Source organism: Alosa alosa, chromosome 7, assembly GCF_017589495.1.
Source record: "Alosa alosa isolate M-15738 ecotype Scorff River chromosome 7, AALO_Geno_1.1, whole genome shotgun sequence".
Lineage (NCBI taxonomy): Eukaryota > Metazoa > Chordata > Actinopteri > Clupeiformes > Clupeidae > Alosa > Alosa alosa.
Genome location: NC_063195.1, coordinates 4,288,573 through 4,304,998, shown reverse-complemented (window position 1 = coordinate 4,304,998; position 16,426 = coordinate 4,288,573). Strand labels below are relative to the sequence as shown.

General features: G+C 42.6%; 2 protein-coding genes across 9 annotated transcripts in view; one reads left to right on the top strand and one right to left on the bottom strand.

The window, feature by feature from the left end:
• LOC125297247 (NACHT, LRR and PYD domains-containing protein 12-like) overlaps nucleotides 1-16,426 on the bottom strand; it is a gene marked incomplete in the record, with an annotated part of 868,465 nt that overhangs the window by 82,226 nt on the left and 769,813 nt on the right. Inside the window, 7 exon segments of the mRNA XM_048247478.1 lie at nucleotides 1,149-1,319; nucleotides 2,233-2,403; nucleotides 3,310-5,164; nucleotides 5,568-5,875; nucleotides 7,077-7,190; nucleotides 8,374-8,487; nucleotides 10,363-10,492. Of these exon segments, the coding sequence (XP_048103435.1) occupies nucleotides 1,149-1,319; nucleotides 2,233-2,403; nucleotides 3,310-5,164; nucleotides 5,568-5,875; nucleotides 7,077-7,190; nucleotides 8,374-8,487; nucleotides 10,363-10,492 (2,863 nt within the window).
• Nucleotides 1-16,426, top strand: part of LOC125297245 (NACHT, LRR and PYD domains-containing protein 12-like) — a 666,703-nt gene that overhangs the window by 21,364 nt on the left and 628,913 nt on the right. The window lies entirely within an intron of this gene.

Sequence of the window (16,426 nt, the reverse complement as noted above, 5' to 3'; positions counted from 1 at the left end):
TGGAGAAGACGAAGTGCTGTGTGCTGTGAATGCAAATATGATGAAATGTCATGTATGCCCAACGTTAATTTTCACGTGAACCATTTTTCACAGCACCTAGCCGCTAATATCACTGGAAAGCTCCGGTTCCGCTCTTTTGTTTGACATCTTGATTTATGTGAGATAAGTACTCTGTGAATCCAAGGCCGGGCAGAGAATTGAATCTTTCAAACTGCCTAGGGGGCAGAGAATTGTCTTTCAAAGCCTAGGCATGCAATAGGCCAGCGCTACGACCATATCCGTATCCGGTCGGCAAAACGGCAAATGCATCCTTCTTCGAAAGGAACGACTTAAGTGCATTGTGTTGCTCAACTTTCGTTATCCTGTTAAGCCCGCCTTAAGACTCTAACATAATAGAGCACTGTGACGTCCACGGCGTCAGCCAATAGAAATCCCTATGGTTTGATACTAGACGTACAGGCTGAGCAAATTAATTTGCCGCCGCTAGGGTGCGTCTAGATTTCTAGGCTAACTCTGTGAGCTATTCAGCAGAGAGTAATGGATGTGAATTTGGACGTATGTATTATTACTATATATTTTTAGGGGGCTTTTGATCATCTTAGGGTGGCTTCAGCCCCCCCAAAATAGGTCTAACGACGTCCTTGTGTGAAATGATGGTTAGGTGGTGGGGAAAGCTGTCTGTGGTGGAGTTCTCACTCTTGAAAACCTGGGAAAGTCTGATGTAACGTAAATTCTTTGTGACTTTGGCATATAGGCCTAATGAGACATATCTCATATACAATATCATACAATACAATATCATACATTGTGTCAGCCTTTTCTGCTTGTCATTCTACTTATGACATCGCTGACATCGGAACCCTATAAAAAGCCATTATTTAATTGGTCAGGAACTCTATTGCATACGAAATTTCACATCAAACAAGACAGTTTCGAATGTTTTTTTAAATTATTTTCATTTCGTCCTCAGTGAGTACAGACCAATTAGAATAACTGTGTTTATTAACCTGCTTAATTTTGTGTGAATTTCATCCGAAAAATTAGACTTGGTGTGGACAGGCCTTAAGACACATAAAACACCAACCAAACCATAATGTGCCACACTAGTCCTAATAATAATCCTTTACAAAGACATGTCTAACACCAACCTTAATGTCTGCAGTTTGCAGTTAGGACTAGACAGTCCCTTAGAGAGAAGCTGAACTCCAGAATCCCCCAGGTCGTTGTGATTCAGGTCCAGCTCTGTCAGGGAGTTTGGTGACTGTAGAACAACAGCCAGAATTCCACAGGATTTCTCTGAGAGTCTGCATTCAGCAAGTCTGCATAACAACACAAATAAAGACAAAATATTGCAGATATGGATAAATGTAAGGGATACAATGTGCCCCGATAAATCAACACAATCAAGTGATCTTTTGCAGACCATTCCCATGCCAAATCACATACACATACATAAACACATACACATATACACACACACACACACACACACACACACACACATACAACACACACACCTGTAAAGTACTTTTGCAAAATGTTATAAAGATGAACAGAACAAGTGTTTATACATATAAGCACAATTTATACATTAAGCAATTTATTTATGCCACACCATCAACCACAATCCTGTAATGAAGATGGAATTTCCCACTTCATAACATCAAAATACATCAAGTGTACACCATCTTGCATTTTTAAAACAGTAAAGATACTTGTTTTTAATTTAACAAACTGTTATAAAATGGGTATTACACATCAATGTACAAATATCTGCCTAAACCAAAACCCCTTTAAAGTGTCCCAGAGTGGGTGTGGCCCAATTAATCAATTACCCACACCTGTAGGTTATTATTTGCAAAAGCTCATTCAAATAAAACTGTGTTCTAAAACAGTGTAGTGCATCTTCACACATGAACCCATTTCATGAAAATTCTATAATCCAAGATGGCCGCCACCATATGACGTCATAATATGCAAATTAGATATAAACATTTAATCTCTACATAAACTTTGGGTCATCCTTAATATTTCTCTAATTTACAGAAAGTCTCTATCTCTTATCACTTTTAAGATATAGCCTTTTGAAATGAAGATGTCAAAATCGAACGTTTCGGGAAAAAAAACCTCTGGCGCCTAAAGGGTTAAAACACATATAAAACACCAACCAAACCATAATGTGCCACACTAGTCCTAATAATAATCCTTTACAAAGACATGTCTAACACCAACCTTAATGTCTGCAGTTTGCAGTTAGGACTAGACAGTCCCTTAGAGAGAAGCTGAACTCCAGAATCCCCCAGGTCATTGTGATTCAGGTCCAGCTCTGTCAGGGAGTTTGGTGACTGTAGAACAGCAGCCACAATTCCACAGGACTTCTCTGAGAGTCTGCATTCAAAGAGCCTGCATAACAACATGAGAAAAGATGACATATTACAGAAATGGATTAATGGAAAATATACTGTTTAAACAGTGCCCCAATAAATCAACATAGTCAAGAGACATTATTACCCTAGCCTGACGAGCCAGACCCACATTAAAATGTAGGGTCTGGACACTCACCGTTCGCAGTGCTCAGTCCGAGGGTCGGGATAATCAGTTGTCTTTCAAATTCCCTCTGCATAATAGGAAAGCGGCAGCTTATGAGTCCCATGCGTTTCCCACCAGCGCGGGCTAGTTGGCTAGTTCAAACGTTTGCCAACTTAATAAAAGCTTAACTCGTGTCACACTGTTCGCCAGCAGCAACATCCATCTTATTTGTTTTCAAGTAGCAGGGAATTCAAGCCAAACCGTTGCAACTCTGCCATCCATCATTATGTTAAACCCACCTAACGACTCTATACACGATTTCATTGGCCTGATTAAGTTTCGATTTCTGGAGCTCACAAGCCAACGGAGAGTTGCTAGACTAGCCCTGGCAGCAAATGTAATTCGCTGCCGCTAGGGGTGCGTCTAGATTTCTAGGCTATTATTACCCTGTAATATCACTCAAATGCGTGTGAGCATGCACTATGTGCACACACACACACACACACACACACACACACACACACCTACAAAATTCGGCTTGACAGTAATGTTAGTGGACTTATTTAAATAAAAGCAATATATTAATGTATGTGTAATTTCTCTGCCAAGTTATCAACCACAATCCTGTAGTGAATATGGAATGTTGTTAATTCCCCTCTTCTTCAAATCAAGACTATTTCACCTTTAGGCATCATTAAATGTTTAATAGGACTAGATCAGTAGTAAACAGCAGTGACAACATTATATGTAATCTCTATAGTCTCTCCATCAGAAACTCACCGTGCCTTTCTGCAGCACCTCACAGCTGGGATCAGTCTCCTGCGTCCCTCATCTGATGTGTTGTATTTCTTCAGGTCAATCTCTTCCAGCACATCCTCAGACATCAGAAGCATGTGGGCCAGTGCTGAACAGTGGGCAGGAGACAACTTCTGTTTGATGTTCTTTGGTGATGACAGGAATTTCTGAATTTCTTTGTGCATAGAATGATCATTCATTTCAAATAAGCAGTGGAAAAGATTGATGCATCGTTCAGGAGAGAGATCTTTTCTGTTCAGCTCCTTCATATATTGACATGTTTCTTTAATACTCTTTGAGGTGCTGTATGTTTGGTTCAGTAGACCTTTTAAAAGTCTCTGATTGCTCTCCAGAGAAATGCCCATAAGGAAGCGAAGGAAGAGATCCAGGTGTCCATTGCTGCTCTTCAAAGCCTCATCCACTGCACTCTTGAGCAGCACATGTAGATGATCCTGTGATTGTAAGCCCAGCACTGCTTGAAGAGATGATAAAATCGAGGGGTTGGGATCATCTCTCTGTCTGTGTTCGTCACTGATAAGGGATGTCAGTGCCGCAAGGTTCTCAGTCACATAAGAGTGAAACACATACAAAGCTGCCAGAAACTCCTGGACACTGAGATGCACAAAGCAGTAGACCTTCTTCTGGTGAAACACAGATTCTGTCTTGAAGATCTCAGTACACATGCCAGAGTACACTGAGGCTTCACTGACATCAATGCCACACTCTTGCAGGTCTTCTTTATAAAACATCAGATTTCCATTGTCCAAACTCCTGAAAGCCAGTTCTGCCAGCTTCAGTAAAATCTCTCTCTGAGATTCCAGAACTTTCGCTTGATTTGCTTTAGTTTCACTCTGATATTTCTGATCCTTCCTGGTGGTCTGGATAAGCAAGAATTGTATGAACATCTCTGTCAGTGTTTTGGGAATGTCTTTAATGTTTTTCTTTTTCATAATCTGCTCAAGTACAGTGGCTGCAATCCAACAGAAGACTGGAATGTGGCACATGATGTGGAGACTCCTGGATGCTTTAATGTGAGAGATGATTCTGTTGGCCTGACTATCATCACCGATTCTCTTCCTGAAGTATTCTTCCTTCTGTGGGTCATTGAATCCTCGTACTTCTGTTACCTGGTTGATGTACTGAGCTGGAATCTGACTGGCTGCTGCTGGTCGTGAGGTTATCCAGATGAGTGCAGAGGGAAGCAGAGTTCCCTGAATGAGGCTCGTCATCAGAACATCCACTGATGATGTTTGTTTCACATCAGACAACTTACTGTTCTGTTCCAGATCCAGAGTCAACCGACTCTCATCCAAACCATCAAAGATGAACACAACCTGACAGTCTTTGTATCCCTCACCATCATTCAGCTCCTTCAGCTCAGGGTGGAAGTCCAGCAGGAGCCTGTGAAGACTGTACTGATCACCCTTGACTAAATTAAGCTCACGGAAAGAAAGGGCAAATATAAAATCTATATCTTGATTGGCTGCCCCATCTGTCCAATCAAGAATGAACTTTTGCACTGAGACTGTTTTTCCAATTCCAGCAACACCTTTGGTCATCACAGTTCTGGTGTGCTTCTTCTGTCCAGGTAAGGGCTTGAATATGTCATTGCAGTTGATTGGTGTGTCTTCTGTGTTTTGAGATCTGGATGCTGACTCTACCTGCCAAACCTCATGTTCCTTATTCACCCCTTCACTCTCTCCCTCTGTGATGTAGAGCTCTGTGTAGATCTTATTGAGGAGTGTCTCAGCTCCTGGTTTGATGATGCCTTCAGATATGTTCTCAAACCTCCTCTTCAGACTGACTTTGTGATTCTCTATAACTCTCCTCAGGTCCTCATCTGTTTACAAATGACAGCATTTGAAAATTACAATTGTTCAGTTTGATAACATTACTTTACTTCTCAGAAAAACATTAAATCAATACAGTGTTTAAAATGCACTGTTTAATCCCTGCACTGTTCACTTTTGCACTACCACCATTGCACACACTCAACCATAGCCCCTTAACATGGTCAATACATTACATGGTCAGTCCATACCAGACCTTTGCAATCTCTTCAATCGCTCTTTAATTTTGACATTTCTGTGAGTGATTTGTATGTATGTGAGATATACTGTATGTGTGTATGTATGTTTGTTGTGTTATGGTTGTATAAACTACTGGATGTGTAAAATTTAACCCAGGGATGAATAAAGTATTAATCTCTCTAAAAAGCCAAAATGTCCAAAATGTATACTCACCTAGTTCCCTCTTTCTGCCTGGTGTATGTTCAGTGTGCAGGTGTGTTCTGCTGTTGATCAGGCCTGTGTGTTCACCCTGTGTGCTCATATCTGTGTGTTCATCCAGAGGAGGCTGTAGAGGAGGTTGGGTTCTGCATGTCTTCCCACACTGGGGACAGACTTGGTCTCCTGGTAGTCCAGGCTGCTCCCAGTAGCTGCTGATGCACTGCCTGCAGAAACTGTGTCCACAGGTGGTGATGACTGGGTCCCTCAGGACCTGCTCACACACTCCACACCTGGACTGATCCTGGGTCAGATCAGCACTTAATCTGCAAAAACATCAGACAAAGAACACTTGGACAAATTGCTCCTCAGACAATGATTAAAATGTGTAATATGCATTATTCTATTCTATTCTGAAAACAGATACAAGTTCAGATTCACAGATTTAAAGGATCCATTCCACAAAAGACAGACATACCAGACATACTACTACTACTAATATTGAATAATAAAGAAATTAGAACTGGAATTTGTTGAAATGTCTTTATACTAATTTATACACGATTTTAAACCATTACAATTGTACTTCCACTAGGTGGTTACTGTAAGCCCAGTCTTTTTGGCCAATCTTTTGCATTTCTAAAGAATGCCTTTCACAGTCAATTTACATCTGTGTGGGTACTTGTTGCTCACTATTGTCTTAGCTGTTTGGTTTTGAATTGAATGTATTTGTGCATAGTTGTAGACTAAGAACTACACTATAGTCTATAGGTATGAGATTTACCTACTGTAGGACACACCCACTGCTCTCAGATAACAGATACCCTGTGATTTGGGGGTGGCCCAGGTGAATGACAAGAGGAGTTGTGTAGCATCCCCACCGAATTATAGTCAGAAGTCTTGAACTGATGGTCTTTGTCTTTATTGAAGTCTCTAAACTCATCCACAACAAACCAACCACCGTGAAGAACTTATTCCTCATGGGAGGGTGCTAATTGCCTGTGTAGTTCCTTATACAGTATGGTTTTTCTCTCGTTTACCTCGCGGTAGAAACTTACTAGTGTCGTTCATTCAAAATAAAAGTCCCTCAAGACGACAATGAAAACAGGGCAGCATATGCAACATAAAATGCAATAATAATAATAGTAATGACATTACAAAGTGCATTAAGGTTTTTCCTTTTAAAATTAAACTTAAATTGGGGATGTTACAAGTTGCTTCTCAGCTCGGGGGCTCTTTTTTGCTCTGCTCTTCTGCTGCTTCTTGTGCTGACCCTCATCCCTCTCTCTCACACTCACACTAAAGTGTATTCCTACCAGCATATCCTATTGCTTTCTATAACATATACATCTCTACATGGTGGTCACCATTTAGGAAAGGTCAGTCCTTTCCATCTCATCCATCAAATTTCCTGGTGTGTGTGTGTGTGTGTGAGTGTGAGTGTGAGTGTGTGTGTGTGTGTGAGAGAGAGAGAGAGAGAGTAGAATTTCATGTGACTGACATGTCTAGAGACTGATGACTACTCACATTAGACCTGATGGAACTGGTTCACTGCTGAAGTACGGCATATCCAACATGGACTGATCACTCTTCATGGACACACAGCTGGGCACTGGAGATGGAGGTCTGGGAGTCTGTGGGCTGGTTACATAAAGAGACACAAGAAACAGATTAACATCAACTCATTCCTCTGCGGAGTGATTTGCTCACACTTACAGTAATATTACAACAATACATGCTCCATTTTAGAATTAATCTCTCTCTCTCTCTGGTTCACACACACACACACACACACACACACACAATACAGTGTATTCCTACCAGCATATCCCATTGTTTTCTATAACATCTACATCTCTACATGGTGTCCACCAGTTAGGAGAGGTTAGTCCTTTCCATCTCATCCACCCAATTTCCTGTTTGTGTGTGTGTGTGTGTGTGTGTGTGTGTGCGTGCGTGCGTGCGTGTGTGTGTTTGTTAGGGCTGGGCGATATGGCTGAAAACTGTATCACGATATAAGTATTTTTATATCAGTCGATATCAATAATTATTGATTTTTTTAAAAAAATCTATTTCAGATAAGGACCAGAAGAAAAAATTTAAACACTTTTATTTTAAACTTAACCTTCCTCTGTCTGATTTTAATCACCTCAGTTATCAATCAAAGCAAACAGGGAAAAGAAATAGCAACACAATCATGAAAAACACTCAAATAAATAAGACTGAATGAAAAGCAGCACTGGTTGAAGCCTGGAAATATGGTAAACAAAGTAGCTTAATTTGCTAGTTTATCATAGTCTACTGGTTAGACTGTTCAGTTTACCCACGTGTGTTTCAAATGAATACTTTTTCTCCTTGGGACAGGCCCATTTGCGTCTTGGAAAATACTTTTCCATTTGCATTGTGATTGACATGATTAGAACTTAACAGTCAATTTGAATGCAACAGTTTTGAACAAATTCATGCAGCGTGCTAATGGCTAACCGGATTTAATAGCAATTTAGCCAGTCATCTTGCACGATTGTGAATGTTTGGATGTGCATGCTGAGGAGGGATGCACCTGTTGAGAGGGGGAGAGAGAGAGATTGCACATACTAGCTACAATGCAAGATATATTTAGCCTATTTATTTATGGACAACGTAAGGTGTGTGCTGCTTTTAATTATCGAATGTTCTATCGAATGTATTTTTCATTGATATCGATTACATGTCTATTGCGATACATATCGCTATCGTTTTATCGCCCAGCCCTAGTTTGTGTGAGAGAGAGAGAGAGTGTAAAATGTCATGTGACTGACAAGTCTAGAGACTGATGACTACTCACATTAGACCTGATGGAACTGATTCACTGCTGAAGTACGGCATATCCAACATGGACTGATCACTCTTCATGGACACACAGCTGGGCACTGGAGATGGAGGTCTGGGAGTCTGTGGGCTGGTTACATAAGGAGACACAAGAAACGGATTAACATCAACTCATTCCTCTGCGGAGTGATTTGCTCACCCTTACAGTGATATTACAACAATACATGCTCCACACACACACACACACACACACACACACACACTACAGTGTATTCCTACAAGCATATCTCATTGTTTTCTATACCATATACAGTTAAGAACTAAATTATTCATACCCCTGGCAAATATTGATTCAATGTTAATTTTCTCTTTATCAATATGTTTGTTCTGACTGAAAATGACACTACCACATGTCAAAAGGTTGTAAGACAATATGATAGAACATGGAATAAAAAAAAGAAGCATTTTCATCTTTTTAAACATTTTTATAAAAAATGGTGTGTCCAAAAATATTCATACCCTTTTTAAATAATCAATGGAATCATATTTATTTGCATTCACAGCTCTCAAAATGGTTCCACAATGATTCTAGACTGCATTTTTTTTTTTTAAGTATATTTTTTGGGCTTTTTTTTCCCTTTATTTGGACAGGACAGTAGTGAGTGACAGGAAGTAAGTGGGAGAGAGAAATGGGGTGGGATCGGGAAATGACCTCAGGTCGGATTCGAACCTGGGTCCCCCGTGGGCTTTCGGACCTGTATATGGCAATACCGCTGTAGCCTCTAGCATACAGCACCCACAGCACCACCTTTTTAGCAATCTGTCCCTGTGAATGTCCAGTGAAAGCTAAAATCTGTGTCCAGATGTGCCTTTATAAAGGTTTAGCTGAGTTGTGCATGTTGAGAAGAGTGATCCATGATCAGCATCCATGATGACCAAGTGATCCATTTTGGGATGGCGTGAAAATTTCAACCACCAAAACACCATCCCCAATGTGGAGAATAGCTATAGAAATGTATTAGTTTTGGGTGTTTTTCAGACAATGCAGTGTTTCCTATACATTGACTAATCTGTGGCAGCCCATCACAATATCAAAATTAATCACCACACAATGATTTTCTATGTTGTACTATTGAAATGGGATGAAATCCTTTAGAATAGAATACCGTTGGGTTGTCGAGGTTAGCACACTATAACGTTACAGCTACTTGTCAATATCGAGGCAAGTATAACAATAGGCTATTCATTTTATTGACCCTGACCCCCCCCCCCCCCCCCACCACCACAAATACAATTAAATTCTGTGGGAAACACTGCAATGGGACCTGGTGAACTTCTCAAAGTAAACGGAAACACTAAAACAAGGGGCACGTTGAGAATTCTAGAGGAGAAGATCAGACTGTCTGCCGATCAGGCTATTTCCCTATAGATGGTACCTACAGATGATATGTAAGGATAATGTATAGAACGCCGGTCAATATCTGGAAATAGGTCCCGACAGGGCGAAACCGGACTTGTTCCGCCCTGAAGGGACCTATTTCCCGATAATGACCGGCGTTCTATACATTATCCTGCTTATTACACGGCTACTTGCCAAAACGAAAAAATAAACTCCCCACAATATGACTCTTTAGCCTAGCCTGTTATACTTAGCAACAGTCTGTTATCGAGAAATATCAGAACACCGAACTTTGGGAAGGCCCATTCAAGTGAATGGAGCAGCATTCTTCAGCATTATGAAGAGCCGTGTAATAATATCAGTCTAATGGCCGCTATTGCTATTGCATTCTATTTTACCTGCTCTATTTACCTGATTATTGACAACACAGACAAGGAACCAAATCTTTTTTTTTTCTTTTAGAAAATGAGGTACAAATCGGCACCAGTAAGAACAGAGGGGGTGTTGGGACAGGTATGATCTGTACTGTATCTGTGGATTCACTTACCCTCCATCAGAGTGTGTGGGGACAGGTATGATGTGTACTGTATCTGTGGATTAACTTACCCTCCATCAGAGTGTGTTGGTTTGCTGCTTGGTTGCACACAGCTGTGTGCTGCAGACTCTGTTCTGAGTGTCTCACTGTGACCTGCAGCCTCCTCTCTCTCCTGAGAGACACTCATCCTAGCAGCAGTGGGAGAGTCTATCTGGGAATGTACATGAGACAAATGCAGCTTTACGTCTTGTGTCATGTGTCACCACATACTATGGATTATAGCTAAACATAAACCGCTATCTTTTTTTAGCACTCGATCATTCAGCTGTAGACACATATTGAATAGAAATGTTAGCGTGTAGGCCTATATTGGCTAAAGTCAATTCCTCAGTACAGATTAAGGTCTTTGGCCACTATAGTCTAGTTTGCATGGCTTTATGACAGTCAGGTCTGGATTAAGTGCACGGTCATCACAGACCAGGCCCATGGGGTCAGAGGTCGGACCCCTAAAAGCATGTAAGCCCCACTGACCCTAAAGGTCCCTAACATACACAACACAATACACATACTCATCCAGATAGTTTTTACTACAACCATCTTATCTTTTGGTGTTTAGGCCTAGCTGATCCACTAAAAAGGGGCAGCATGTGCATGCTAAAGGACAAAGGGAATATGACTACTGATCTGAAGTTTTACCCTTTCTTGGGGTATCCTACTGGCAGACAGATCATTGTCCACACACCTGCATGCCTCCTATGTGTCTGCCACTAACGCGACAAGAGGCCTATGCTTATGTTTTGATACTTCCAGGTTTCAGCCAATCAAATGACAGCATCTAAACTGGTTGTACTTCATTTTATGAGGACGCGTCGGAATTAACGACTTCACAATAAAACAAATAATATGAATGACTTCGCTAAAGTATTGGACAATTTCGTCACCCCAAAATATTGGTATGGACATGTCCCTATGCAAACATATGCCCTTGCTGGTCTCAAGCTAGCACCTGTAGGTTAGCCTATCTAGTTACGCACGACGATTTTGTGCTTGATGCCATGGACCTGGCAAAAAGAGTAGGCTACCTCGTCATATTATGCTAGCCGACTATGTAGTTAAATTAAGACATATAATCTATTCAGAATCTTATATGTTAATGTTAGCAAGCCCGCATTTAGCCTAGTGGTTTTGTTTGTTAAGGCAAGGCCTGCCTACCATAAAGGCGGAAATCTTAAACAACGACGACAAGTTCATGCAACGAAATTCTAATTAGTTTATTCCAAATATTCCACATACCGAAAACACAAAATGAATGACATGAACATAAAATGGTGAGTCTCTTACCTTAGGCTACAAACTGTGTGATCTCGATAGCCTACAAGACAAACTTACTGACGCGGAGTCTGACTATGTACTTTCGCTTTTGGTTAGACCTACTTAAAAGTCCTCCCCCCTGTCAAAAGCGATTTTTAGATGGTAGCTTTAATGAAAGTAGGCTAAATTGATACCAGTAAATAAAATGCAAGATCACCGCTCTCATCTGTCGAGAGGCCCAGGATTGGTAGGTGGTAGCCTAGCTTATAAAAAAAAAAAAAAAGAATAAATAGGCTAGGATCTACTCTGCCTGAAGAAGGTCTGCCAACCGAAAGCTAGCGCAGATTCAAAGTAAAACCTTTTTTGCACAGACAGAGAGTTTGCGGATATTTCTTGTATCTTCTATAAATTGATTCCAGTAAAATTATTGAATTTACAAACTCTCGGACAATCTTATAGTTCATGCTGTGCCAATATAATATAAAAATTATTTTTCTAGGCTATCATGTGTTTAGTTGCCGATAGGCCTTGCAGTAGATAATAGCGTTATATTTTCACAAAGATTAAATGCAATTTAAAAACAGGACATTCTCTCATGAAAATAGATTTTTTAAACCTGTAGATGGAAAAGATAAACTATAGTCACAAAAAATAACTGGAGCTGAAAATAATGAAATGCTGTTTTATTATTATTTAAGCTAGTTGGTTATGTTTGAACAGGAAGATTTCTAAAACATGGCTGAGATTATTACCAGAGCTCAAGTTTAAAATCTACCCATTTCAAATAAATGCTTAATTATGCACATAATGTAGCAGGCCTATTCTACACATATCAACTCATGAAGAACCGTCACCATGACAACAACATGTGTTTTAGTTCATGCATCAGAATGTAGAATGCTACATGTACAACTGATTTATAAATTCTATGTGAATGACCAGCAGCAGGAGAGCTGGTCTCTTCCATGGACCCTGGTGCTTGTGCAGCGTGTGGTCACTAAGTAATCTTTGCACAGGGACACAGAGTCTGAATAAGCTCACACCCTACATAGGGGGCTCAATGAATGTGGAGTGGAACGTGTGTGCAGGTGGGTGAGTGGATCCGAGAAGACGCCTGTAGAAGGACAGTGTGCGTGGCTGGCCAGTCCAGAAACACTCCTGTTCACACTTCCCTCTCAATGTTTTCATACACCACAGCTACCCTCACTTATAGTGGAGAGTTACAATATACAGTACTTATTGATGGGGGTGGCAATATTACTTATTGATGGGGGTTACAATATTACATATTGATGGGGCACTAAATTACAATATGGGTGTCTACCATTTTACATAGTTGCAGTCTCACAGTTTGCCACCAGGTGACCTCCTGACTGTTCTCTTCACAAACTTGCATTTGCAGTTTCCCTGATTGCCACTAGGGGCACTCTTCAGCACTCTCTACACTGACATGCCTTTGCAATTTCCCTGTTTTCCACTAGGGGCACTCTTCAGCACACTCTACCCTGGCATGCCTTTGCAGTTTCCCTGTGTTTGCCACTAGGGGCACTCTTCAGCACTCTACTGGCATGCGTTTGCGGTTTCCCCCCTGATTGCCACTGGGGCACTCTTCAGCACTCTACTGGCATGCGTTTGCAGTTTCCCTGTTTGCCACTGGGGGCACTTTTCAGCACTCTACTGGCATGCGTTTGCAGTTTCCCTGTTTGCCACTAGGGGCACTCTTCAGCACTCTACTGGCTGGTTTGCAGTTCCCTGTTTGCCACTAGGGGCACTCTTCAGCACTCTACTGGCATGCGTTTGCAGTTTCCCTGTTTGCCCACTAGGGGCACTCTTGCACTCCCACTGGCATGTGTTTTGCAGCATACAGCTCTTCCTTAGAGGCACCTTCGCACCCTACTGGCATGCGGTTTGCAGTTTCCCTGTGTGCCACTAGGGGCACTCTTCAGCACTCTACTGGCATGCGTTTGCATATACAGCTCTTCTTAGAGGCACTCTTCAGCACTCTACTGGCATGCGTTTGCAGTTTCCCCTGTTTGCCACAAGGGGGCACTCTTCCAGCACTCTACTGGCATGCCCTTTTGCAGTTTCCCTGTTTGCCACTAGGGGGGGCACTCTTCAGCTCTACTGGCATGCGTTTGCAGTTTCCCCTGTTTGCCACTAGGGGCACTCTTCAGCACCTACTGGCATGCGTTTGCAGTATACAGCTCTTCCTTAGAGGCACTCTTCAGCACTCTACTGGCATGCGTTTGCAGTTTCCCTGTTTGCCACTAGGGGCACTCTTCAGCACTCTCAATATACAAGGCTGCAGTAACAGAAGACAAAATAATCAAGACAACCAGGCAAGGAAAATGCCTGTAGTGAATGTACTACACACGAGCATTTCAATGTGCTTCACATAAACCAGCTTTTGATGCTCGTGGACAGCAGTCAGTGATGGTGCTCGTGGACAGCAGTCAGTGATGGTGCTCGTGGACAGCAGTCAGTGATGGTGCTCGTGGACAGCAGTCAGTGATGGTGCTCGTGGACAATAACAGTGCTCGTGGACAGCAGTCAGTGATGGTGCTTGTGGACAATAACAGTGCTCGTGGACAGCAGTCAGTGATGGTGCTCGTGGACAATAACAGTGCTCATGGACAGCAGTCAGTGATGGTGCTCGTGGACAGCAGTCAGTGATGGTGCTCGTGGACAATAACAGTGCTCGTGGACAGCAGTCAGTGATGGTGGTGCGGACAACAACATGCCCGTGACAGGTCAGTGGACGGGTTAACAGTGCTTTGTGACAGGACAGTGATGGTGCTTAAGGACAACAACAGCGTACTTGTAGGGACAGGTCCAGCGATTTGCCTCGTGACAGCGGTCAGTGATGGCGCTTAACAACAACAACAGTGCTCGGCAAGTGGACAGGTCAGTGATGGCGTTTGTGACAACAACAGTGCTTGTGGACAGGTCAGTGATGGTGCGGTACTTAAGGACAATAACAGTGTTCGTGGACAGGTCAGCGATGGTGCTTGCGGACAATAACAGTGAACCGTGGACAGCAGCCCAGTGATGGTGACATACGATCAACAGTGCTTTCGTGGGACAGGTCATAGTGATGGTGCTTGTGGAATAACAGTGCTTGAATAAAGCAGTCAGTGATGGCGCTTTGCCGATAACAACAGTGCCCTGCGGACAGGTCAGTGATGGTGCTTGTGGACAATAACAGTGCTTGTGGACAGCAGTCAGTGATGGTGCTTAAGGACAATAACAGTGCTCATGGACAGGTCAGTGATGGTGCTTGTGGACAATAACAGTGCTCATGGGTGGGTCGAAGTGATGGTGCTTAAGGACAATAACAGTGCTCATGGACAGGTCAGTGATGGTGCTTAAGGACAATAACAGTGCTCATGGACAGGTCAGTGATGGTGCTTGTGGACAATAACAGTGCTTGTGGACAGCAGTCAGTGATGGTGCTTAAGGACAGCGATGGTGCTTTGGCTCGCAATAACATGGACAGGTCATGATTTGGTGCTTACGTCAACAACAATAACAGGTGCTCATGGACGGAGGCGAATGATGGTGCAGCCCAGTAATTTATGCTTACGAGTGCTCATGGACAGGTCAGTGATGGTGCTCGCGGACAACAACAGCGCCAGACAATAACAGTGCTGCGATCAACAACAGCGAGTCATGGTCGAGTATGGTGCGATTATGTGGACAACAACAGTGCTCATTGACAGGTCATGGATCAATGGTGCTTATGGACAGAGTCACCGATGATGGTGGACCGCCAGTGATGGTGTTGTCAGCCAGTTCAGTTGTTGGTGGACAGGGTCAGCCATGGTGGACAGGTCAGTGATGGTGATTATGGACAATAGCAGTGCTTGGTGACGAGTTTGTGGGAAACAGAAATGAAATGTCATTTTTTATTCAGTAATAGAATGTGCTCCACTGTACCAAATGATGGTGCTTGAGGACATATAATAGCAGTGCTTGGTGATGAGTTTGTAGGGAAACAGAAATGAAATGTCATTTTTATCCAGTAATAGAATGTGCTCCACTGTGCCAGGGGCTGAGTCTGTTTCTCTTCTTGCTGTCCACTTCACCAGCTTTAGAAATAAAAACTCACATGGCACAGAGGAGGCTGGTGTGCACTGCGAATATTTGGGGCCAGCACATACAAATGAGGATAGACGTGCTTGTGCTGAGCCCAAACTGGAGTGGGTCTTCCTGGCGTGGGATGTTTGGCTCACTCAGCAATTGCCGCTGCACCTCCACAGTGGCATTTGCAGTGGCACTTTTCACCTTCCTGGTCTCTGAAACATGGGTCCAGCAAATCCCAAAGGCCCGTTCCCTGAATGGGGACACAAAAATGCATTACAAAAATACAATATAAACATGGCAATATTGATCATAGATTCATGCCTGAGGATTCAGCAGGCTCTTGTGCTTCTGAGTCGGGTGGAGTGCTGTCTCTTAAAAGAGCAGAACATTCAGCTGTGAGCCTTCTCACAGCATTTTGGGAATTCCCTGAATTACAAAACCCCATTGTTTTTGAATAGTGGATCCCAGGAGGTGGCCAGGAGTGTTGACTGTCTTGCCCTATTGACTCAACCTTCAGTCGGAGCCACGTGAGGTTGTTGCAGAGCTGCTTGGCCATCTCTTCACCTCCGCCTGTGGAAGTTATGGGCCTCAGCACATCGCACAAGGGGAACACTTTGTGGAGCCAGAGACAGTGTTTTCTGCTGACAGCTCACCGTTGCCTCTTTTAGGGGTGTGCTCCAAGGCATTCAGACATGCTCTTGGCACTCAGTAGAGGTCAGAGTACCGCCAAATGGGTGCACA